Here is a 22,159-nt window from a genome sequence, read left to right on the forward strand (position 1 = left end):
GGAAATTTCTACCAAATGCGAGCTTAAGCATGAAGTACTCCGCATCTCCAACTTGAATCCTACTACTGAAGGTCATTAGTTGCAATTAAAAGGACAGGATCAGCCCAATATTCCTTTAGGCGCAAGAACCCCTCAGTGCTACATAAGGCTGGCGCATAACCCGCGAAGTCATGCCATCAAGGGCTCCCGGCGCTTACATGTACACTCGCCTCCCAGCAGTAATGGCTCATTCATTAACACAGATTACAGGAACAGTCTTTGGGGGTCTCATTTTCCGATTTCGGGAAGCTGTGGATTTTTATCAGCTTCGCATGCGTCGATTTGTACTTCTCCACTGCTTGTTGGATATTGAGGCTGAGGAGATCATTTTCAAAAATGCCGTCTTGCGAGTCCTGGAAATTGACCACAAGTTTGACAAAATCGACTGGTTATTGGCAGAGAGACTTTTGAAATCGAAGCTAGGAGCGCAATACATGATATACAATGACTGCATTGAAAAAGTGCTCGCTAGTGTGAATGCACTAGCATTCCTAACTGATCCGGACAAGAGCGAGGTATGTAACAAGCTTCTGCATAGGTTAAATCTACTACATATTTATCTACTTGGTTTAGCCCATAATGTCTAATATCACCTGCTTTTTTGAAGCCGGCCATTGTCTTCAATATCGGTTATCTTCTTGATGGGGCACTAATATGTATTCTCTACTAACATACTTGAGGCAGATTAGTGAAGGCAGCAGAATTGCTTACCAACCATATATCAAGCCTTTGATATGGGATGAGGCAAAATATGATAGATTTCTGCTTGCGGTCTTGGATATAGATGCTTCAGTTGAAAAGCAGCTCCAAGCCTTACACGAGGCTAACCAGAAGCTCATGTCTGTCAATGTGCAGAAGATTAGTCTCGCGAAGGGAGAATTTGCTAGGTTCGAAAAATTGAGGTCAGACTCATCAGCTGCAGTATCAAGCCTAGCGTCCGAATCATTATTCGATTGCTCCTGTCATCCAAAGCATGCAACCTTCCTCAAGATACCCGACTGGTACAATAATCAGGACCAAAAAGGAGAAGAACGGATCTCAGTACTATTCCAGAACAGAATTGAGAGCTCTGCCTGGAAGAACATGGAGATGAGCTTTGACGTAACAATAGCAGAAGCTGAGCAAAAGGAGCAACCCCGTCGAAGGGTTCGATTTGCAGGTGTAAAACAAGAGGTGGATGAAGATACAGCTGACTCGATCATCATCAACTTGCCTACAACAGATCTTTCGCACAGTCGAAACCTATGTTCCTTCTTCGCATCATACCAGGAGTCGAAATCGAAAAACAGTGGACTCAATGTCATACTGACTACTACTTCGGGATCGCGCGTCAAGATGACTTCAATGATCACAAGCAACGAAACACCCGTTCTCCTGCCGCTAGAAGAACTTTTCAAGGGATGTGAAAGGAGATCGCTTACTACGCTAGAAAAGCTCAAACTATCGATACAGGCTGCTTCGGCAATTTTATGTTGCTCTACATCTTGGCTCACGGGTTATTGGAGTACTGCAAATAAGAACTCCTGGTATGATATTGATGCCATTAAAATCAATCTCTGGGCCTCCAGGGATGCCAACGCTGGTCTAGCGGCCGACACACCAGAATACTCAATAGGCGCGTTCACGGACCCAGCAATTCTAGCTCTCTCCAAATTCTTAGTGGAGCTATGGTTTGGTGCGCCCTGGGCTCATGTGAAAAAGGCTTATGGATTGCGTCACCAGCGTGGCCTAACAACTGAAGCTGAAGATCGCAAGATGCTTGAAGTGATATTGAACTGGGCTTCAGACATGTCTATTAACCCCCATGACCGCCCCTTTTACGAGGAGGGTCGCCTTTATATGCATGCAGTGAGGAACTGTTTGGAGTGTGATTTCGGGCAGATGAAAAGTTCCATGTCTGACAAAACATTTCGAGAGGGAGTATACAGCAAAATACTACGCCCATTGAGATGGGCATTGGACGAATACTTAGCCGCCCAAATCCGGTTGTTCGGGGAAGTGCGCGATGTTCAGCCTGAAAAGGAGCACGCAAATAAGCGTTTGACAAACAATAGCGCCCTTTTTGACGATGCTCGTAACATTGATGGTACTAAGTATGACCTCTTGAATTCTTATTTTTATTATGCCCAATACTCATTTATTGGCGGCTGTTCAGTAGCATTTTCGTGTGGCTGACCGTACGAATTTGCCTACAAGGCGCTAATCTCGTTAAAAGCTGGGTGCATACCCCATTTTCTAGACACCATACTAACATGATACTCTTTCATTATTAAGAAATGCCATCACAGATGAGTGGTTCGAAGATTACTACGCGGAAGTCAAGGAGGTCTCCAGGAGGATGCGGTCGAGCCGGCCGAGCCTGCCAGATCAGCGCATTCGGGTTGCCGTCCTCGACACGGGTATTGATACCACTGACTCGCTGCTGCATCCTTTCATGCTCAGGCGGCAGATCATTTACCAGGACTTTACATGTACCCAACCGAGCTCCTCACTTAAGGTCCATGAAGACAAAGTTGGCCACGGAACACACATATGCGGCACTCTTCTACGGATTGCGGAGAATATCGATCTTTATGTGGCGAGGGTGTCTGTCGACGGCAAAGACTGGAATGAGTCGCAAGTTGCTAAGGTTTGTGCATTCGTGCTGGTAACTTGAGAACCATGACTCATGTTAATTTATACCAGGCAATTAATTGGGCTGTGGAAGAGAAAAAAGTTCACATCATTTCCATCTCCTTTGGTTTCCCTCGTACCACGGGACGGCTTGAGCCCATACGACGCGCTATTCTCAAGGCCAATGCAGCAGACGTCTTGATCTTTGCTGCGGCCAGTAACGGTGGGAAAAACAAATCGATAGCGTTCCCCGCTTGCATGGACGAAGTGCTATGTGTGGGTTCAACGGACGGGAATGGAAATAAATCAAGCTTTACTCCTAAACCTAAGTATGGCAAATTCTCTGTGCGGTTGGAGAGTGTATCGAATCTTCCTGGCCCACAGAGCTGCTTGGTGATGATTTCCCGAGGAAATCAGGCACATCTTTTGCAACACCGATAGCGGCTGGTGTTGCCGCGATGGTACTCGATTACATGTGGACATTCAAAGATACCGAGGATTTAAGGTTTTTGGTCCCTAAACTGCTCACAAAGCGTGGCATGCTCGCCTTGTTCAAAGCGCACATGGTTGAATCAGGGGACGATTACGACTATCTTGTACCTTGGAATTTGTTCAATCACGTACGCAGTGGTGACCAGAAGGACGATGATGATGGAGAACTAAAGGAAAAGGCGCCAGGAATGGGCGTTGTCAATATAATTATCGACGTGCTTCGAATGTTATAAGGCTATACTTAATATAAACTATGAGCTTGTTCTGATTGAATTGCCTCTCTTTCTCAGTTATATGATATATACACTATATCGATGTGTCTGTGTTGAGCAGAATGACAGTACAAGGCAAGCCATCCTCCTCATCCATAGAAGCAAAGGTGAGGAATGCATCGCCGAATTTAGCCTGAATCGCCTCGGATGTCACTTGCTCAGTTGATGTATTTCCCAATTCAATGGCTGGCAAGCCACTATCCGAAACCAATCCAAACAGTGCACCATTGTTGTACTCCTTAGTAGCAACGCTCCCATTAGCATCGCATCGGACTTCCATGAGCTGAAATGCAAACACAATTGGTGTTGAGTTACTAAAAGTTTGAAGCTCGGAGTTCTGCGAATTGTGGTTTGTCTGTGGACCAACAGAAACAGGTCCTACATCCACTCCCAGAGATGCCATGAAGCCCCTTCCCTTGTTTTTAACTGTCGTCACACTGGCTCCCTCGACAATCTTTAACCCAGTAATCATGTAGAGTGGACTCTCATATCCCGTTCGCCTATAGTAGCTGGCTGCTTTCTTGCTACGCACTGCCTTCTCCACTAGCTTATCGCTTGGGAGGAACCACTCTGTGTGCATCTGCTGAAAGGCATATTTCAACAAAGCTTTCCGGTCATATTGAACACTGGCTTCTGCGCCGAGGCCGAACAAGTCGAGGAATCGGAAAAACAGCCCGCTTTTATGACCTTTTTCTGATTTGACAACGGCAGAGAAATTATCTTTCGTGGTCGGAAACGTCGGCGTGTCTATGTCCTCATTGCTGGGCTTATACAAAGTAATATGAGGTTGAGCCGGGCTTGATGTAAGGCTTCCTAGGCAGATGGACCCTGTGGGAAAATCCCATGACGATACTAAGAAGTAAGTTTTATTATGGTTAGCCATGATTTGTTTTTGAAAGCTGCAAAATTAAGCACAGAAAATGCCTCAGTAGCATGGTTATAACGAATCCCTTGTATACCGATATCTGTCTATAAATGATGTGGAAGCATGAAGCTGCATGTACACTCCAAGTCAGTGTCCAATTACAGAGCGTAATTAGCAGCGTTAGCGTACAAGGTCATGGCGGGCTGGCACATTGGTGAAAAGGTACTTCTTCCGCTAGCCCGCAGCGAAATCTCGGCGCTCAGCTCTTATCGGAAACTTTCTTATCGGCGCAGTCTGAAAATATTCTGGGCCTAGACATTTTTCTGTAGATTGTCCCATTGTCAAATCTTCACTCCCTCTACACCGAATACCACCAATCCGAATAAAAAATGCGCCCCCTCACCGAAGAAGAGACGCAAGCCGTCTTCAAAAAGCTGGCCGAGTACACAGGCGCCTCGCTCAAGAACATCATTGCGCCCCAAGAGGATGGCGATCGCAACGTTTTCCGCCTGTCGCAGAACCGAGTCTATGTCGTTCGCCTCTCCATGGCCAATCTGGCGACATCAATTGCCCGCGACAATCTGCTTTCTCTAGGGACTTGCCTTGGTATGTCATATATACGCTGATCTCCGTGCGATGTCTTGTCTTGCGAGTAGAGAGAAGAGGGGAATAGAACAGATACTAACCTACAATGCGCCACAAACAGGCAAATTCACAAAGTCTGGCAAATTCCGAATCCACATCACGGCCCTTCCTATCCTTGCCGAGCACGCGCGACACAAGCTCTGGATCCGCCCCAACGGCGTCATGCCCTTCCTCTACGGCGGAAACATTGTCAAGGCGCACGTCGGCCGCTTCTCCGAGGACTGCCCCGAGCACCAGGGCCTGGTTGTCTACACCATGGACGACGTTCCTCTGGGCTTTGGCGTCAGCGCTCGCAGCACTGCAGAGAGCAGGAGACTCGATCCCACCGGCGTTGTTTGCTTCCGACAGGCCGACTGCGGCGAGTACCTGCGTGACGAAGATACCCTGTTTCAGTCTGGCTAGAGGGATGTAATATCAGTGACCGTTTTGAAGCGTCGAATGCAATACCTACATCATGGAGTTTATGGGCGTTGGTGGCTGTGATATTTTACCACTCGGCATGGCGTTTAAAAAGACGAGGGAATGTTTGAGGGGGATCTTTCGAGACAACAAAGGCGACGAGTTGTAGCAGCAAATTTGGATATGATTATCCGATGCCTGCTTTGGGATATGAAGCAGTTCAATATCTCGAGGAATCGTTGAGCTGGCCTGCATTCACGAGGTAATTCTAAGAAGCAATAGATCGCAGAGTTAATACATAAGCGACGTGCCGGAATGCAAGGCTATCAGGCTGGCAGCGCTCCGCTCGTTAATGCTGGCATTATTTTCATGTTAATAGCTTACCTCTAGCATATTAATGGAACAAGTCGAATTTAGAGTCACTTAAATCTGTTCGACTTGGATGATGGTCCAAACTGCCTTGCCGAATTTTTTGTCTAATACAACATTCTCCAGATTTGGAACACACCTTCATATAACTGCCTGCGACGTCAAGATATCTGTGAAATATTGCAACTAGACCATCACTGTTCCACTGACTCTTCCCGCTAAAAACAGCTTTTCATGCCAGTTACCTCTTCTCACTACTTTTGAAACGCAGCCTTCATCGCCACCTCATCCTGGTTGATGTTTCCAATCGTTCCCGAAAACCCTTTCTTATGGACATCATCCAGCACCTTATCCTTGTGTTCAATTCCTGCTCCAACCCCCGTATGAGGTGTCTGTCCTATCGCAATTTTCAGAATGTCAATCGCCTCTGCCACAGCTGTCTTGTCGCTAAGAGGAGCTCTCCATGCTACATGATCGTCAGGCCTCACAAGAACTGCGGCGCGTTCCCAGATCTCGTGCACGTGCTTTTCTTGCGGCAAGTGAACCTTTTGCAAAGGCACTTTGAGCTGTAGAGCGGCATCAGCAAAAGCGTCTGCCCATTTGCCCTCCTCAGAAAAGTCGACGATAGTGTAGTCTTGACCAAACAAGTCAAAGATGCTCGTCGTTCCATCTGAGAGGAACACATGCGGAGGTCGAGCTCCAGGCCAAGTCGACGGAACATAATGATCGAGATCCCATCTGGGCTCAGCAACCTCGGTATCAGGAACAACAATAGGGGATGCGTTGTATCTATAGCCCAGCTCGATACCATGAGCTTGGTTCTCGCTATTGTTTATCGTCACCCAATTCGCCATCTTGGCTTTGAGCGTTTTTCCTTCTTCGCTCTGAGATAAAAGGACTTCCACGCCGGCTTCGGCGCTCCAGTCCCAGATTTGCCGCCACACTTCCCAGAAGGCGCCCGACTGGTCGATATTCTTTGTCGCAACAGGCAGACGCTCCAGCTCGTAAGACTCCAGGAGGCCTTTTCCGCCGTATCCCTTCAAAGTAGCGGCAAGTTTCCAGCCGAGGTCAAAGCTATCGCCGATTCCAGTGTTCATCCCGTAACCTCCAGTAGGAATGTTCTGATGAGCCGAATCGCCTGCGAGGAAGATTCGCCGACTGGGAGAAGCATATTTTTCTGCTATGCAAATGTTTGGCCTCCACGCGCTTCTGACAAGAATCTTGTCCACCTTGATGGGATATGGCGTTGTTGGAGTGCCCAGGCCTTTGTATATGGCTTCTATCGGGTCAATCTTTTCCCAGTCAGCACCGATGGCGACTGGGACATGCAGCGTCCACGTGTCGATCTCATCTTGCGCAATAAGGATGCTTCCGTTTGAAAACGCTATATGCCAAAACTGGCCCAGTTTGTGCAGCTTGGTGAGATCTCGTGATTTGAAGTGGATCAGCATCATGGCCGAGGGGCTGTAGTCGTGGAGAAGATCATCAGTTGGAGAACCAAAAGCAGTAGAATGCCCATTAACTTACACAGGTCCGCCAATAAGGTCAATTCCCGCTGATCGACGAACACGGCTTCCAGCTCCATCACAGCCCACGAGATATTTGCTCTGAACAATGTGCTGGTCGCCGGTGGTCACGTCGGTGAGAACCGACTCTACTCCATCCTCTGTCTCCGTGAACGACTCAAATTTGAGACCAAAATGCTCGTCGATGAATTTCTCATCTTGAATCCGCGGCTTGAGCCAGGCTTCCAGGACAGCCTGAGAGCATCGCTGATATGGCTCCCGTGGCATTGAGCCATCGTTCTGCTCGCTTGTACGCTGTCTCCAAGCATCGACGGAATCCAGGTTCTAATATTTCACAGTTGGTTTGCCGTTCAGTCATGAGAAGCAGGTATAGACTCGACTTACCCATCTTGCTACTTCTTCGCCATCTTCCGATAGTCCTGTAGTATAGATCACATCAAAAGAATATTGCGGTGGTACGGCTAAAGTGGACATTAATAATTATGAAGATGAATCTTTGGCAGTTGGAAAGACTGACCTATTTCCCGGAAACCCTCAGCTATTCCCAAGCGCTTGAACAATTCCATGCTGCGAACGTTGGTGCAGTCCATTTTCGGCCATTTTGTCGTATCCAGGTTGCGTTCAGCCAGCATACAGTTGATGCCAAAGCGAGCCAGCTGGAGGGAGAGAATCAGCCCGACAGGGCCTCCACCAACCACCAGAACTGGCGTTTCGTGATGGATAGCCTAGTCATGTAAGAATCCGGTATTAAGTCTCATTTTGAGAAAGACACAAGCAGGACTTACACTCTTGCTCGGCATGTTGAATCGAGGCGTCGGAAACAACAAAGATAAAGAAGATACAAGATAGTTTTTAGACTTTGAGAACTTGCAAGCTTTTGCTGTTGTCTGCAATTAGAGAATTACAGAGGATAAAACAACAAATATATATATTACTATATATCCAACTATATGCGTATATGTAGGTATAGTTATGTATTTACATGTATTCTCTACTACAACATCATAGCATTAAAGGCAACCATAGTACCTAGATATCGCAGATTTGCCCATGTCTATAGCTGATGCAGCTACGCCGTGGGCAAAGAGATCCTGCCAAGGCAAATTTCCAACCAATAGCAATTCTCTTTTCCATGAAGCCTGCATGGAGCTTCAACAATGCCCGCTTACGTAAACTGATATGTAGGGCCTATTGTGGTAGGATTGTGCCCCCTTTAATTAATTTTGATATACAAATCATCTCGTAAGAAGATTTCTCCCTAAATTGGTCGCGATGAGAATAAGGTTATTAAGTTTTCACAGATTTGACAAACCGAAATGTAACCGAATGCTCTCTTATTAATGCTGAGAAATAGGAAATTGGCGGAAATAGGTAACACTGATGCTCGGAGATAATTGTCTTCCGTTTCTCAGCTTTTGCAATCCATGCAAATTGCTCGATCAAGAAGCTACCGAGTACTACGTTGATATGGAGAAATGGATTGCGAGGTAATTTTTCTTGTGTACAGTTTTCTTTTGGAGTATAGTCAAATGCGATGGCGATTGCAATACCTAGCATGAATGCCAGCCAAGTAACAAGAGTTTGTCACATACATTATCAGACAGTTTCTCAACCACATAGCTTGGATAATTAGCTGGAGCACGGACTAATGAGCAACCTCTTTTATCGTCTATTGAGTTTTGAGCAACTTTGGAATTACAGAAGACGACACGTGCCACTTTCTTGAACACCGAGATGCCGCATTGGAGCTCGTAGCTCGTAGCTCGTGATAACAGGCACATGCCATGCCTACCAAGTCAGACTGTAAGCGCGCGGGAACCCCACCATCGCTGCATAAAATTGACGATACAACGCTGAGATGCGCGAGCTTGGCGAATTAGAAGCAACATCTGTATGTCTTTTATTTTGTAAAACTCCATCCTCTTCATCCTCTCCATCTACTTCATTTTTCCAGTATGTGAGCTTATGAGCCCAGGGACTCTATCGAGCTGGAGACGTCTGAGGAATATTCTGTCACTGCACTAGTAATACGGAGCATCTAGAAAGAAGGACGGCACAGTTCTTTGTTTGAAGATGTAAATGCCCTGGAGGGCCATTCAATCGCAAAGGACCTGCATTAGAGGACTGGCGGTCGAAGCAGCCAAGGAATGATTTTGTTCTTGAATAGCCGAAGCCTGTTGTTCAGGTATTTAGCGTTATGCGTAAAATGTTCTCCCCACAAGCTTATCGTCGCGATTGATATTTGGCCACATCATGATTGTGTTTATGCCTAAAGATAGTGCCATCTAAACAAGTGCCGTGCACCGATTTGCAATGCATATCGCCCAACTGTTTGCGGTAAAAGCACGAGGCAGGGAGAGCTAGGAAACGGTCCGAGCCGAGTCGGCCGAGAGGCTGCCGCAGCTGGTCATGGAACACCAATTGAGATCTCACGAGTCGGCGAGAAGAAAACAATCACAATTCACGTGCATGGATCGAGCCTGATCGAAGATACCCTTCGGCAGCTACTCTTCACGTTGGGTAGAATCAACATGTTGATATCGGCCAGAAAAATTCGGTTATCATATACATGTAGCTGAAAATAATAGTCCTGGGCTCTCTAGTGCGTCCCTACCCGATAATAGAACCAAATACGAGTGAGAGGAAAGCAAATCGCCCGCTTGATAATGATATCATCCTAAAGAAACTCTCCCTCCCAAAACACCATGTAAAATAAGACTTGCATGCCTTACTTACCCTATCATTTTGCTTTGCCCGGCACAAAGCGGATATCTCGGTGGTGTCGGAAAACAAGGCTGCTCCAAGACGCAGCCTTTATCGTGCCTCTTGCGACTATGGTGCTAAGCGTTTCCGTGAAGATGACAGCTCGCAAACGGAAAACATGCCTCCAGAAATCAGCTCCGGTGGTAAATGCCTTGGGAGATCGACAGTTTGTCTCCTAATGTAAGACTTTCGCATAATCCTATTTCGTGTTAAGTGACATGCGATTTGCTGACGAGACTAATCATTTCCCCTGAGAGCAGTAAGCTTGTTTTGACAGTGGCTGAGTTGTAGTGCTCTTTAGTTACCATGGCTCGCAGAAGCCCGTTGCAGGGTGTTTGCAATCTTGAGCATTTCTCTACATTCACACACGCAGCGGCACTTGTTTCGCAGCTGTGGTACGGAAGATATTTAGGCTAATAATGCAGAATAACTTCAAAAAGAAGCAGAGATCATTTCTTAATCTGGCGGGGCACGCTGCCGCTATAACAATACAGGCAACTGGAAACAATCTTGGTGGGAATCTGGCCCAGCATATCGTTTATTTTCCGCTGCATTGTTCTGCCAGTGTCGTCATATTGATGAGGCTGTGACATACAAAACAAATTATCAAATGGAATCCAAGTTTAACAGCAATACAATTCTCGAAGTTTGTAAACATGCAGTATCTCGTATAACAATGAGCTGCGGTAAAAGGCTAGGCCGGAGCGCACAGCGCGCTGTAAAGGGCGCCGCCGAGACAAGAAGCTTGCTACGTAATCAATCCGAAGTGCCGTAACGGGCAGAAAGCTGTCGATCTCTTTATCTCGATTGGTCCGGGAAGATGTTCGGGGGCTACTCACGGGGAGATGGCTCGCGTTCACATCGTAATAGCGCTTACGCCACCAGCTGTTGAAGCTTGGCGACGGGAAAAGAACCACAGATGCTCCATAGCCGACAAAACAAAGTGGCCGGAAATAGTATGTTCGCAAATATAATCACCATAGAAGGAACACATTGCGGCGATCTCTAGGAGCTGTTCCTGAACCTTGCAGCTCCGCATGAGCATTCTAATCGAGAGCTTTATGAGCCGGACTACATATAACGACGGATTCCTTCATCTGGGCAGCTTGACTACTGGAGAGACAGCCTCTTCACCTTTCAGTAGCATACCTCATTAACGATGCTTCGTCTTGAACTATTGTACCTTGGGCTGGGCGTTGCTGGAGTCACAGCAGCTCCAGCAGCCTCTGCCGCATCGCCCTTGAAAGTCATCGGCTATGCTCAAACTCCCAATGGCTTCAAGAGCCCAGCCCGAGGCTGGAATTCCTTTGCTCTGCAGGCAAACCCCAACGCAGCTCCAAGTTTCAAGTTTGACCAAGCACACGTTTTGACTCAGTGCAGCGTCTTGGCCTCTGCTCCGTTCAACGGCCAGTACGATACCTGCAGCCTCGACTCTGGCTGGTCGGTTGGCGGCAACGGAGACGACTTTGGTCGGCTCATATACGATGACTCTGTTTTCGACATTCCCTCGCTGGCCAGCTCTCTCCATTCTCAGGGGCTAAAGATGGGCGTGTATGTCGTTCCTGGAGCCTTTGTTAGCGATGCGAACAAGACCATTTTCGGCACCAACACCACTATTGGCGAGGTGTGCACCGGAAACGAGGGCTTGGCTCGCTGCGTATTCGATTATACGAGGCCGGAGACGCAGGCTTGGCACGACTCTGTGGTCGACCTTTTCGCTTCGTGGTAAGTTGTCGATGCCCCAAAAGAAAGATGATCTTTTATACTAATTCTTTCAACCAGGGGCGTTGACTTTGTGAAGCTCGACTTTGTCACGCCAGGATCTCCTGACAACGGCCAGAGCCTGCCGACTGACCAGAGCGGCACTGTCATTGCCTGGCACAATGCCATTAAGAATAACGGTAGACAAATCCGCTTAGACATCTCCTGGAAGCTGGATCGTACCCAGAAGTACTTTGACATCTGGAACAGCAACGCCGACTCCATGCGAACCGACCAGGATCTCAACAACTCCGGATCCTCTACTTTGGTCAGCTGGGGCACCGTCCAGCGCGCCATTGAAAACTACCGCCAGTGGATCATTGCTGGTCTGCAGTTCTTCGACGAGCTGAACGTCTACCCGGATCTGGACAACCTGCTCTCCGGAAACCCAGAGAACATCTCCGGCCTCAGCAATGGCCAGCGCACCACCGTCTTCACTCACTGGCTCGGAGCCGGTGCCAACCTCATCCTCGGCAACGACATGACCACGCTGGATGACTTTGGCAAAAGCCTCCTCACCAACACCCAAGCGCTCCAAGTTGCCGACTTCACCGCCCAATTCCCCATGCAGCCTCGTAATCCCGGCTCAGGAGGCCAGAATGCGGCGCAGCTCCAGGCCTGGATTGCAGGTCCATCTCCATCCGGCGAGGCTGTCGTTGTGCTGACGAACCTTGGCCCTGACAATGGCCAAGGCGGCTTCAACACACAAACCAGTGGTGTTCAAACGGTGACGGCTACTTGGGGCGACTTGGGCATCTCTGGATCGTTTAATGTTCAGGATATCTGGAATAACAAGAGCCTGGGAACTGTTAGCGACCAGGTTTCTGCTCAGCTGGACGAGGGAGCGAGTGTGTTGCTGCACTTGACTAAAGCTTGACGAGCTGAAGCGCTTCCATATGGGGGACATTAGCACATAGATTCGACTTTTAATAACGTACATGTATTTTCCACACTTGATCTCGAAATTTTAATCTCATAAATATTTCTATACGCTGCTCATGGAGGTTGTCCTATGCTGATAAGACGTGTCAATGTCTAACATTTTGTAAAGCGGATGGTGAATATCTGCATGTGTATACGAGCGATGTGCATTTGAGATTGAAGTCAATCTAAATAACATTCATCAGGCTTTTGCGAGTTTTTCGCAGCGTGGACTCGTATATATCGATACATGTAGCTAAACGGGGAAAGCGATGGTGAGATGGAAAAAGATGGCTTGTCAAAGCTTTATTCCATCACATGGCATGATGCTTGGCATGCCCCTACTTCGGCAGGAGACGATGAAAAAACATCAATGTTTATTAGATAAGCGGCTTTCGCACTTGATGAGTTTTCCTTCGCTTCAGGCATCATCTCATGCTTGCGGAGCGGAATGGATTTTGAGGACAAGCAAGGACTCGCGCTTGCTGATACATAACACCAAGCAGCTTATGGAATGATTATGTCCAGATAGAAATCATGTATACCTAGGTAGCAAAAAGACATTCCAAATGAGGCTAGCGTTCCGGACTGCTTGAAGGAGTTTGCGCAGAACCCACAGCTGAAACAGTTTACGGCAATAGATGGAGTCTGCACCGAGCAGCCGATATCTCCAGGACCGCGAAGAATGTATTGCGTATATACAATAGATGTGGCGGTGGAGAAGAGCCGAGGGCGGGGTTAGTGAAAAATACTACCGGCCGGACGCGAGATGCGATTCAGGTTTTCTGGAGATTGGAGAGGGGCGGATCTAATCGGTCTTGGGCCCATCGAGCAAGTCTCTGAATAGCTCGCCCTTGCAAAGGGGAAACGAGACATAAAACTCATCACCAGGTGGCATCCAAGGACTCGGGGTTAGCTCTTGTACCACTATATGGTAAACTCCGTGCGTGTAACAAGTCCGCATATAAACGCTGGCGGTCGAAGCATAAAAACTCGAAGAACGCCACTTGAGGCCTACAGCTTGCCATTGGAACATTGCAATTTAACAATCGTATAAATAACATCAACATTCTACTAGGATTCACTAGTTCTTCTTAAAGAAGGATTCCTCTCAGTCCTAGCAACATGGTCAAGTTTCTCGACAAAGAGGTTGGTCCTATTGGATTTGGCCTCATGGGTAAGTGGCAATTCTCAAAACTCATCTCTCACCAAGTCATTCAAGAGCTAATCGGCCTTAAGGCTTCACTTGGCGCGCCAACCCTCCCCCATTGGAGCAGGCTCTCGCCACAATGAAGGCCGCCGTCGAAAATGGCCTCACCATGTGGAATGGCGGCGAGTTCTACGGAACGCCCGAGTACAACTCCATGACCATCATCAAGGCCTACTTCACCAAGTATCCTGAAGACGCCGACAAGGTCTTCTTGGCAATGAAAGGTGGCGTCAACCTGGAGGAGATCAGGCCTGACGGATCACCCGAAAACATTCGCCGGTCACTGGATAATATCTTGGCCCAGCTGGACGGCAAGAAGAAGGTGGACGCCTTCTGCTGTGCCAGGCGAGATCCAAGCTACCCTCTAGACATCACCTTTGGAGTGATCCAGAGGGAGTACATTGACACCGGAAAGATTGGCGCCATTATGCTGTCAGAGTGCGGAGTCGACACCATCAAGGAGGCCGTCAAGGTGGCCAAGATTGTTGCCGCCGAGGTCGAGCTTAGTTTGTTTACACCAGACATTCTCAAGAATGGCATCGCAGCTGCTCTCAAGGAGCATGATATTCCCATCATTGCGTATTCGCCCATTGGAAAGGGAGTAAGTAACCATCGCTTTAATTTCCTGTTCTGTTCGCTAACACAAACAGATGCTCTCTGGCGAATTCAAGAGCCAAGAGGACGTCAAGAAGCTGGGAATGGTTGCCAACTTCCCACGCTTCCAGGGCGAAGGGTTCGAGCACAACCTGAAGCTCGTCCAGCAAGTCGAGGCCGTGGCCAGCGATAAAGCCTGCACACCCGCTCAGCTGGCCATCAACTGGGTGAGGAGCATGAGTGCCGATCCCGAGCTGCCTCTCGTGATTCCCATCCCCGGTGCCACGACGATTGCGCGAGTAGAAGAAAACTCAAAGGTGGTCGAGCTCACCGAGGAGGAGAGGCAAAGCCTTACTGGCCTTGCAAAGAACTTTGAGACGGCCGGTGCTAGATACCCTTCTCACGTACCGACCAACACCTAATGGTGTGCATTGTTTGAGCCTGTCACATATGCAGCGTTATAGTATACCCAAACTACATATATAAATGGTTACCTTTTGTTTGATTGCAGCTAAGAATGATTCCGGCGTTACATGACCGAGGAGCATGTCGCAGTCTACAATCGGGAGATCGGCGAAACAATAGCATGCGCCAGGCGTAATGGAGTGTCGGATGTTGAAATGGGCCTTTATTTAATATGAACAGCTTCGCCATCAAGTCCATGTCGTTGGGTGCCACTTGTGTCCATCCTCGCACTCATTTCACAGCATTTTTAACCTACACTGATCCATGTCTTGAACACTCAGTAATTGGAGCCTTACGCCACCTGCATTTCACCTGCATTTCACCTGCATTTCACAGCATTTTTAACCTGCACCAATGACTTGAGCACTTAGTATGCTAGTAATATGAGTGGTCGCTGCCGACATTACATTTCACAGCATTTTAAACCTACTCCGATGTCTTGAGTACTTGGTACATGTAACTGAAGCTTTTATTATATAGAAGAAAAAGCACTCCAATCTTCATAAACGGAATCCGCACTTACTAAAGATCAACACAATAGCTTGATTTGTTAACGAAAAAAAAAAAAAAACGCCTTTGTCATGCGCGCATGTGTATACCTCAATCCTAAATTTCCCATCGCTGACCCTTTGGGACCTGTTTTCTCGTGATGGTAATGATTGCTACACTAATCAATCGTACTTTTTGCTTATTCAGATCTCATCATTCATCTCATCTAGAAGGTGGCCATATTTGGCTACATACCTGCATGTACATAGCATATAACGTTCAATATCAAGTATGTATATGCCAGCAGTACGATTACATGTCTACTTCTATCATAGGCCAGAATATGAACATCTAGATGTGAAATTCTCGCTTCTGCTAATCCCAGCTTGCTTAGCAATCCGATGGGCGTTGTGACATCTCTGCCATGCTCCACCTTTGCTTTTGTACTGGCGACTTCAGGTAGAGCATCATCTAACCCAAAGACGGAGGGGTTTTTATATTGATTCCCATCTTTCTTCCTTCAAGTAACCCTTTTCCTGTCTTTTTATCTGTGTGGCCATCATGTCATAAACGATATTTTGAATTTTCTTTCCCCTCCGTCAAGGCCGCTGATTTTCGCCGATATAAAGTTGCTTCTCTCATACAAATACCCAGCGCGATAACGCGTGGGACTTTCTTCACCCATAATATCTCTGCCCTCGTAACGTTGATTTGTAAGATCACTCTCCAGATAGCGCAGGCCACACTGCGTGTTTAATGGCATTGGAGGGACAAAGCCTTCTTTCGTAGCAACCGAATGATCCGCGCCCCGCATCTGTCGATGTCGTGATTTAACGTCCCGAGCACACTAACTCACTTACAAAGATCCCATTGCGACCTCATATATAGCTTCACTTTCCCCTCATATACGATTGTAGATGGCAGATACTAGCAAAGATAGATTGTAATTTTACACTGTTATTCTAGAGTTTATTTGGGTACCCAAAAATAACATCATGTCTGATAAGCAACTGCATCTGTTCGCATTTATGCGGCCCGTCAGTCTTCACACTGGCGCATGGCGGTACCCAGGAGCATACGCAGACGCCAACTTCAACATCTCCCACCTCAGATCCTTCATCCAAAAGCTAGAAGCCGCCAAATTCGACGCCTTCTTCATGGCCGACCACCTCGCCGTCCTAAACATGCCCATAGAAGCTCTAAGACGCAGCCAGACCGTCACCTCCTTTGAACCATTCACGCTGCTCGCCTCTCTCTCGGCAGTAACAGAGAAAATTGGTCTCGCTGCCACTGCGTCCACAACATACGATGAGCCCTACCACGTTGCGCGGCGTTTTGCCTCTCTTGACCATCTCAGCGGCGGTCGTGCGGCCTGGAACATCGTCACCACGTCTAACCCAGACGCCGCCAAAAACTTTGGTCGGGACGAGCACATGGATCACTCAGATCGGTATAAGCGCGCCAAGGAGTTTTACGACGTTGTGACGGGGCTATGGGACAGTTTTGCAGACGACGCCTTCATCCGGAACCAAGAGACGGGCATATTCCTGGACCCGGAGAAGATTCACACCCTCAACCACGTGGGCGACGAGCTCAAGATTAAAGGCCCGTTGAACATTGCCCGGCCAGTTCAAGGATGGCCGGTGATTGTGCAGGCCGGACAGTCCGAGCCAGGGCGACAGTTGGCTGGCGAAACAGCCGAGGCAGTCTTTGCCGCCGTAGGCAACATCGAAGCAGCAAAGTCTGTATACGCAGACATCAAGAGCCGCGCAGTTGCCGCAGGTAGAAAGAGGGAGCACATCAACATTCTCCCAGCCGCCATGGTAATCATCGGCGACACCGTCCAAGAAGCCAAAGAGAAGCGACTCAAGCTCGACAGCCTCGTCAACTACGAGAGCGCCATTGCCAGCTTGTCCATTTCCCTCGGCACGGATGCCACCAAGTTTGACCCAGATGGGCCCCTGCCCGCAGACCTGGGCGAAAACAACGCCAGCAAAACAGGCCGCGACAACGTCGTGAGGGTAGCACAGGAAGAGGGACTGACTGTGCGGCAACTGGCCCAGCGGTTTGGAGGATACGGTGGCTTGGCCTTTGTAGGCACGCCGGAGAGCGTTGCCGACGAGTGGGAGAAGTGGCTCAAGGAGGAGGCGTCTGATGGCTTCGTCGTGACGTTTCCGTTTCTGCCGCAGGGAATAGATGACGTGGTGGAGAAGCTGGTGCCGGAGCTGCAACGCCGGGGCATCTTCCGAAAGGAATATGAAGGGAATACTCTGCGTGAGCATCTCGGCTTGCCAAGGCCGGAGAATAGGTTCTTTCCTGCGAAGGCTTAACCAGTCATGCATGAGATAGACAATGGACACTGATGGCTGTAAGATTGTATTACAAATACGTCCATTATTATTAGACTAGCTACTCAAAATACTAGACTAGCATGGACTGACGAAAGCTGGATATATATATACAACGCTTCTCATCAATCTGTCATTCATAGAGCATCAAGTCATTTTCATCATCTCGCAGGTCTACGCCTTGGGCAAGATCCAGCTCGTAACCGACAGCGCAGGAACACGCGCATTCCAAGTCTGACTCTCAGACTCGGTGCCAACCTGCACCCAAATGTCCTTGTTGTAGCGGTTCTGGATGACGACGGTGCGGGTGCCATCCGGGTTCAGCGAGCCAACAGCCTCCATGCCGGTGCCGTCGTCAAACAGATAACTTCCTGTGCCGTCCACGACAACGGCGCCCTTGGGGATGTACTTGCTGAACTGGCCCATCATGTAGTAGTCAATCTCCTTCTTGTAGCTGCTGCCGTCCGGGCTGACGGTGACGAGCCCCGTGCACTGGTGGCAGTTGCCGCCGCCGGAGAGGGCCGGGCCGCCGCCGGTGTAGGAGCCGAGGGTCCAGGCGATGATTCCGTTGGCCCAGTTCTGCAGCGGGAACATGTTGAAGCTGGAGCTGTGGATCCAGTCCGTGGTGCCGACGGCAGTCCAGCACTCGGTCATGTACTGCTCCTTGCCGGGGAACTCGTTGTGGAACTGCGTCAGGGGCGTCCAGTTGCTGGGGTTGTTGCCGGCGTAGCAGTGCCACGCAGCGGCCTGGACGTACTGGCTGGCCATGTTCATGACGGTTTGGGGGTAAGAGTAGACGTCTAAGGCAATAACATGTTAGTGGTGAAAGGTCTAAAGAGTACTACTAGGAGATGTCTCACCCTGGTTGTGGTCCCAAGCCCAGACCTGGGTGCTCAGGCCGGCAGCGCGAAGAGCAGGGCCAACCTTGTCGCGGATCAGAGCACCAGACTCATCCTGCTGGACAAGCATGGTCGGCATGTCATCCTTGTTGTTGAGGGGCTCGTTCTGGATCGTGATGGCGTCAATGTGGGCTCCAGCCTTCTCAAAGGTCTGAAGGTACTTGACAAAGTACTGGGCATACGCATTCTCGTATGCGTGGTTGAGCTTGTTGCTGCCGGTACCGCCACCAATCAGCTTGCTGTTCTGCTTCATCCATCCAGGGGGCGACCAAGGCGTTCCAAGGATAGTCAAGTTGGGCTGCAGCTTGCGCATCGTAGCCAACATGCTCGCCAGGGCATTGCCGCGGTCGCCCAAGTTGAAGTTGACCAGGTTCGTATCAACGCTGCCGTTGCCATCATCGAAAGTGTATGCCGGGTCAGCTGAAAGATCCGAGCTGGCAACGGTGTGGCGCATCAGGCTGAAGTTGATGCCCGAGGGGGTCATCAAGTCGTTGAGCAGCTGAGAGCGTGCAGTGGCCGAAAGCTTGTTGAACGCCAGCACCGTGGAATCGGTGACGGCAGCGCCGAAGCCCTTGACGGTCTGCTTCTTGCCCGTCTTCTCCTTGATGGTGAACTTCCAGTTGTCGATGCCGGGGTTGGCGGCGTTCAGAACGGGCGCCTGAGCGGCGCTGAGCTGATACTTGCCATCAGAACTTGAAGCAAATGACGAGGCAGCGTTGACGCCACCAACAGCGGCGATGGTGGTGAGGACTGATAGGAACAGCATCTTGAAGGTGAGAGAAGATGAAGGGACTGAGAGCAAACGTTTCACTCAATGGAGCATGATCATCCCCTTTTATTCACAAGACTGGAGTATACATGTACATACTCTCGGATCACTATTCCGGACGTCGTCCGGGTGAGGCCGCCCAAGAAACATGTCTCCGCTTGACAAAATCAAATGGAAGCCAAAATTCCGAGATTCTTTCATCCACGTTGCCTGCTTAGGAAACTGGCCAGCGATCCCCTGGGCTAGTCCATCACAACCTTGCTCAACATTGTCAATAAGCTTAGTTGCATTAGTGATGGTTGACTGCGGCGCAACCTACAGAAGGGGGACAAGGCCTCGACACAGGCCCAACTCGAGGATTCAAAGTTAATCCACAGGTGTGAAGCCCAGAAACCAATCGGGCCTATATCAAGCATTCGGTTCCCGGAGCCGCCGCACCGTGCACAGCTCATCCTCATACCGACCGGTCAGCCGTGCCCAGAATCCAATACCGCCAGTTGCCGCCTATGGAGTACCCAAGAGACTTGAATCAGGATTCAAAACCTATGCCTTTGCATAAACAACTCCCCTGCAGCACTACTAATCTATAAACTCGATAGGCTCCAGCCCGCAATTTTTCCTTCCACTCAAGCGTCCTGGATGGAAGGGGAAGGCACAGGGATAGCATGATTGATGCTACACAATCACGTGTATCTCCTCGGACGCCAATGAGCGTCTCCAAGCCGAGAAAATGTGGCGTTGCCAAGAATCCGTCACTCGCTTCACAGCTGCCGTTTCAATCCAGCTTGCCTATTTGGGCCCTGAAGGCGTGGCTATCCGGGCCGCAAAGATGGAGAAGAAGAATAGGACTGGGCAAGGGGCTGGGGTAGAATGAATGGCTGTACTGCCTAATCCTTCGACTGCATTACGAGGCGTGACGATGCTTATTACTTGCTCTTCAATCTAGGTATGCCCATGTAGATACCTATGCTCAACGATATACCACAGCCTTGAATGAAACTCGAGGTACAGCAAAGCAAAGAGAAAGCCAAAGCTATTACCACTCCCTCTGCTTCTTTAAAAACATCTCCACTCCACCGCCTTTTCTTCCCCACGCTTTCCCCGTACTGTACGCACATGTATATGCCGTGCCGTGTCTAGGCGTCAAAGGCGGCCACAGCTTGTCGAGGACTTCCAGAAACGGACTTCACAAATTTAATCCGGCGGCCCGATCTCCTCTATTTGCTGAACAAAAGGCCCGTAGACCGATATACCAGCTCAATTACGAGTAATGCTATACAGGTCTTGAAAGAGAGTGACAGCCATCCATGTCAAAACGCCACTCCATCAGCCTAGCTACAAACGAATATCCCCCCTAGCTGACCAGCGCAGCATATTAGCGTTGGATTTAAGCGTCCAAACAAGCATAACGCCTATATGGCTGCGGTGTGATTTGTATCTCCCCTAGGGCTTTTCGGGGACTTAATGCCACCCTTCCATTTCTGCATATACGAGCGAATACCTACACCAAATACTATATCTGTGACAGTTGGAGCTCATTGACGGATATCCTTTTCCGTTTATCCGCCAGGCATTAACAGAATCAGTAAATTATCTTGATAAAGAGGGAATCTCTCTTTTCGTGTTAGTCGAGACCCGGCGCAATAAGTAATGTACATGTAGGTATATGTATATAGTACGTGTCAAGCTGTGCTTACAACATGCAAGCGTCGGTAAAAACAGTTGATGGTCAAGGGAACTGGTTCAACCTTCTCATATCCACATTCCAGAAGAAGAAAATACCATGGCAATCCGAGCATTGCCGAGACTCCCCTAGCCTGAGGGGATGGGTTGATTGATTAATGATCCCGGTATGATTAAACTGGAGATTGGCCCTCACTTTCCGGAGCCGTACAAGCAAAGTCATGTGTTCAATTGAGAAATGATGCAGAACTCAATTGCGCTTACAGTGCTTGTTATTTGTAGCATTGCAGAAACCTCGAAGGATCCTAAAGTATTTCTCACAAATACTTCACTGAACGGATCTTCAACGGCTCTACAGTTACCTATGCTCCAGCCACTCGGAACTTCGAACAAAGAGGTAACAGACAAGCTCCTCAGCCATCTACTCTAGCTTTACTATTGATGGGAATTTATTAGTGGCATCCCGTTCCCCACGGTTCCTCGGCCAAGCTTACCGCAAACAACTTAGGCAAATTACAGCTCCATGTACCCCATCGAGCCCATCCATGATTTGGGATCTAAGTTTGTTGCTCCGAAAGTTACAGTAAAGGTTGCCTTTCGATACGATGGATGATGTGATGATGAGATGTTCGCCCAGTGCGAACTGCCGATGACAAGGCAAATTCCATACGTTTTCAATTTCCTAGCTATACTGAGAGGAAGCTTCCTCTATCATGATCCTCGCTATTTCTCTTCCATATCTGTTTTTTAAATATTCCGTCCTAGCAATTGAGACCCTTCGATCATTCTCCTGTAAATTGGGTATATATCAGAGAGAAATGGCAGTCATTGGGCTCCTCTGGCTATAGTAATGACTGTCGTAAAAAGGGCCGAACCCAAATGATGGCGATGTCGTCGCAGGGCGGACAGACACGACGGTTTCATCCCGGACAGAGTCCTACATTATGTGCCAGACCGTGCGTGGTCCGCATCCATATCGACGGCATGTAGCTGCGCATCTGATATCCCAAAACTGCCCATGACCGCCTCATCATCTC

General features: G+C 48.8%; 9 protein-coding genes across 9 annotated transcripts; 5 read left to right on the forward strand and 4 right to left on the reverse strand.

The window, feature by feature from the left end:
- Positions 1-170: 170 nt before the first annotated feature.
- On the forward strand, positions 171-3,093 carry TGAM01_v206109 (pfs domain-containing protein; the record flags this gene model as incomplete). Its single annotated transcript, XM_024549801.1, has 4 exons — positions 171-554; positions 724-2,132; positions 2,314-2,668; positions 2,725-3,093. The coding sequence occupies 4 exons, from the start codon at positions 171-173 to the stop codon at positions 3,091-3,093; spliced, it is 2,517 nt and encodes an 838-aa protein (XP_024405463.1).
- Positions 3,094-3,450: 357 nt separating this feature from the next.
- TGAM01_v206110 (hypothetical protein) lies at positions 3,451-4,299 on the reverse strand (the record flags this gene model as incomplete). Its single annotated transcript, XM_018802641.1, has 1 exon — positions 3,451-4,299. One exon carries the CDS (start codon positions 4,297-4,299, stop codon positions 3,451-3,453), a length of 849 nt encoding a protein of 282 aa, XP_018664148.1.
- A 371-nt stretch (positions 4,300-4,670) lies between these two features.
- TGAM01_v206111 (60S ribosome subunit biogenesis protein nip7) lies at positions 4,671-5,328 on the forward strand (the record flags this gene model as incomplete). Its single annotated transcript, XM_018802640.1, has 2 exons — positions 4,671-4,887; positions 4,988-5,328. The coding sequence occupies 2 exons, from the start codon at positions 4,671-4,673 to the stop codon at positions 5,326-5,328; spliced, it is 558 nt and encodes a 185-aa protein (XP_018664147.1).
- Positions 5,329-5,948: 620 nt separating this feature from the next.
- Positions 5,949-8,020, reverse strand: TGAM01_v206112 (FAD binding domain-containing protein; the record flags this gene model as incomplete). The annotated part of the gene is made up of 5 exons (XM_018802639.1): positions 5,949-7,158; positions 7,222-7,544; positions 7,605-7,681; positions 7,738-7,945; positions 8,006-8,020. The coding sequence occupies 5 exons, from the start codon at positions 8,018-8,020 to the stop codon at positions 5,949-5,951; spliced, it is 1,833 nt and encodes a 610-aa protein (XP_018664146.1).
- A 3,122-nt stretch (positions 8,021-11,142) lies between these two features.
- Positions 11,143-12,621, forward strand: TGAM01_v206113 (hypothetical protein; the record flags this gene model as incomplete). Its single annotated transcript, XM_018802638.1, has 2 exons — positions 11,143-11,708; positions 11,766-12,621. 2 exons carry the CDS (start codon positions 11,143-11,145, stop codon positions 12,619-12,621), a joined length of 1,422 nt encoding a protein of 473 aa, XP_018664145.1.
- Positions 12,622-12,729: 108 nt separating this feature from the next.
- On the reverse strand, positions 12,730-12,864 carry TGAM01_v206114 (hypothetical protein; the record flags this gene model as incomplete). Its single annotated transcript, XM_024549802.1, has 1 exon — positions 12,730-12,864. One exon carries the CDS (start codon positions 12,862-12,864, stop codon positions 12,730-12,732), a length of 135 nt encoding a protein of 44 aa, XP_024405464.1.
- Positions 12,865-13,790: 926 nt separating this feature from the next.
- TGAM01_v206115 (hypothetical protein) lies at positions 13,791-14,891 on the forward strand (the record flags this gene model as incomplete). Its single annotated transcript, XM_018802637.1, has 3 exons — positions 13,791-13,842; positions 13,905-14,476; positions 14,526-14,891. 3 exons carry the CDS (start codon positions 13,791-13,793, stop codon positions 14,889-14,891), a joined length of 990 nt encoding a protein of 329 aa, XP_018664144.1.
- A 1,527-nt stretch (positions 14,892-16,418) lies between these two features.
- On the forward strand, positions 16,419-17,753 carry TGAM01_v206117 (dibenzothiophene desulfurization enzyme A; the record flags this gene model as incomplete). The annotated part of the gene is made up of 1 exon (XM_018802636.1): positions 16,419-17,753. The coding sequence occupies one exon, from the start codon at positions 16,419-16,421 to the stop codon at positions 17,751-17,753; it is 1,335 nt and encodes a 444-aa protein (XP_018664143.1).
- Positions 17,754-17,945: 192 nt separating this feature from the next.
- Positions 17,946-19,436, reverse strand: TGAM01_v206116 (glycosyl hydrolase family 30-1; the record flags this gene model as incomplete). The annotated part of the gene is made up of 2 exons (XM_018802635.1): positions 17,946-18,571; positions 18,632-19,436. 2 exons carry the CDS (start codon positions 19,434-19,436, stop codon positions 17,946-17,948), a joined length of 1,431 nt encoding a protein of 476 aa, XP_018664142.1.
- Between the last annotated feature and the right edge of the window lie 2,723 nt (positions 19,437-22,159).

Source organism: Trichoderma gamsii (assembly GCF_001481775.2).
Source record: "Trichoderma gamsii strain T6085 chromosome Unknown Scaffold_20.2, whole genome shotgun sequence".
Taxonomy (NCBI): Eukaryota; Fungi; Ascomycota; class Sordariomycetes; order Hypocreales; family Hypocreaceae; genus Trichoderma; species Trichoderma gamsii.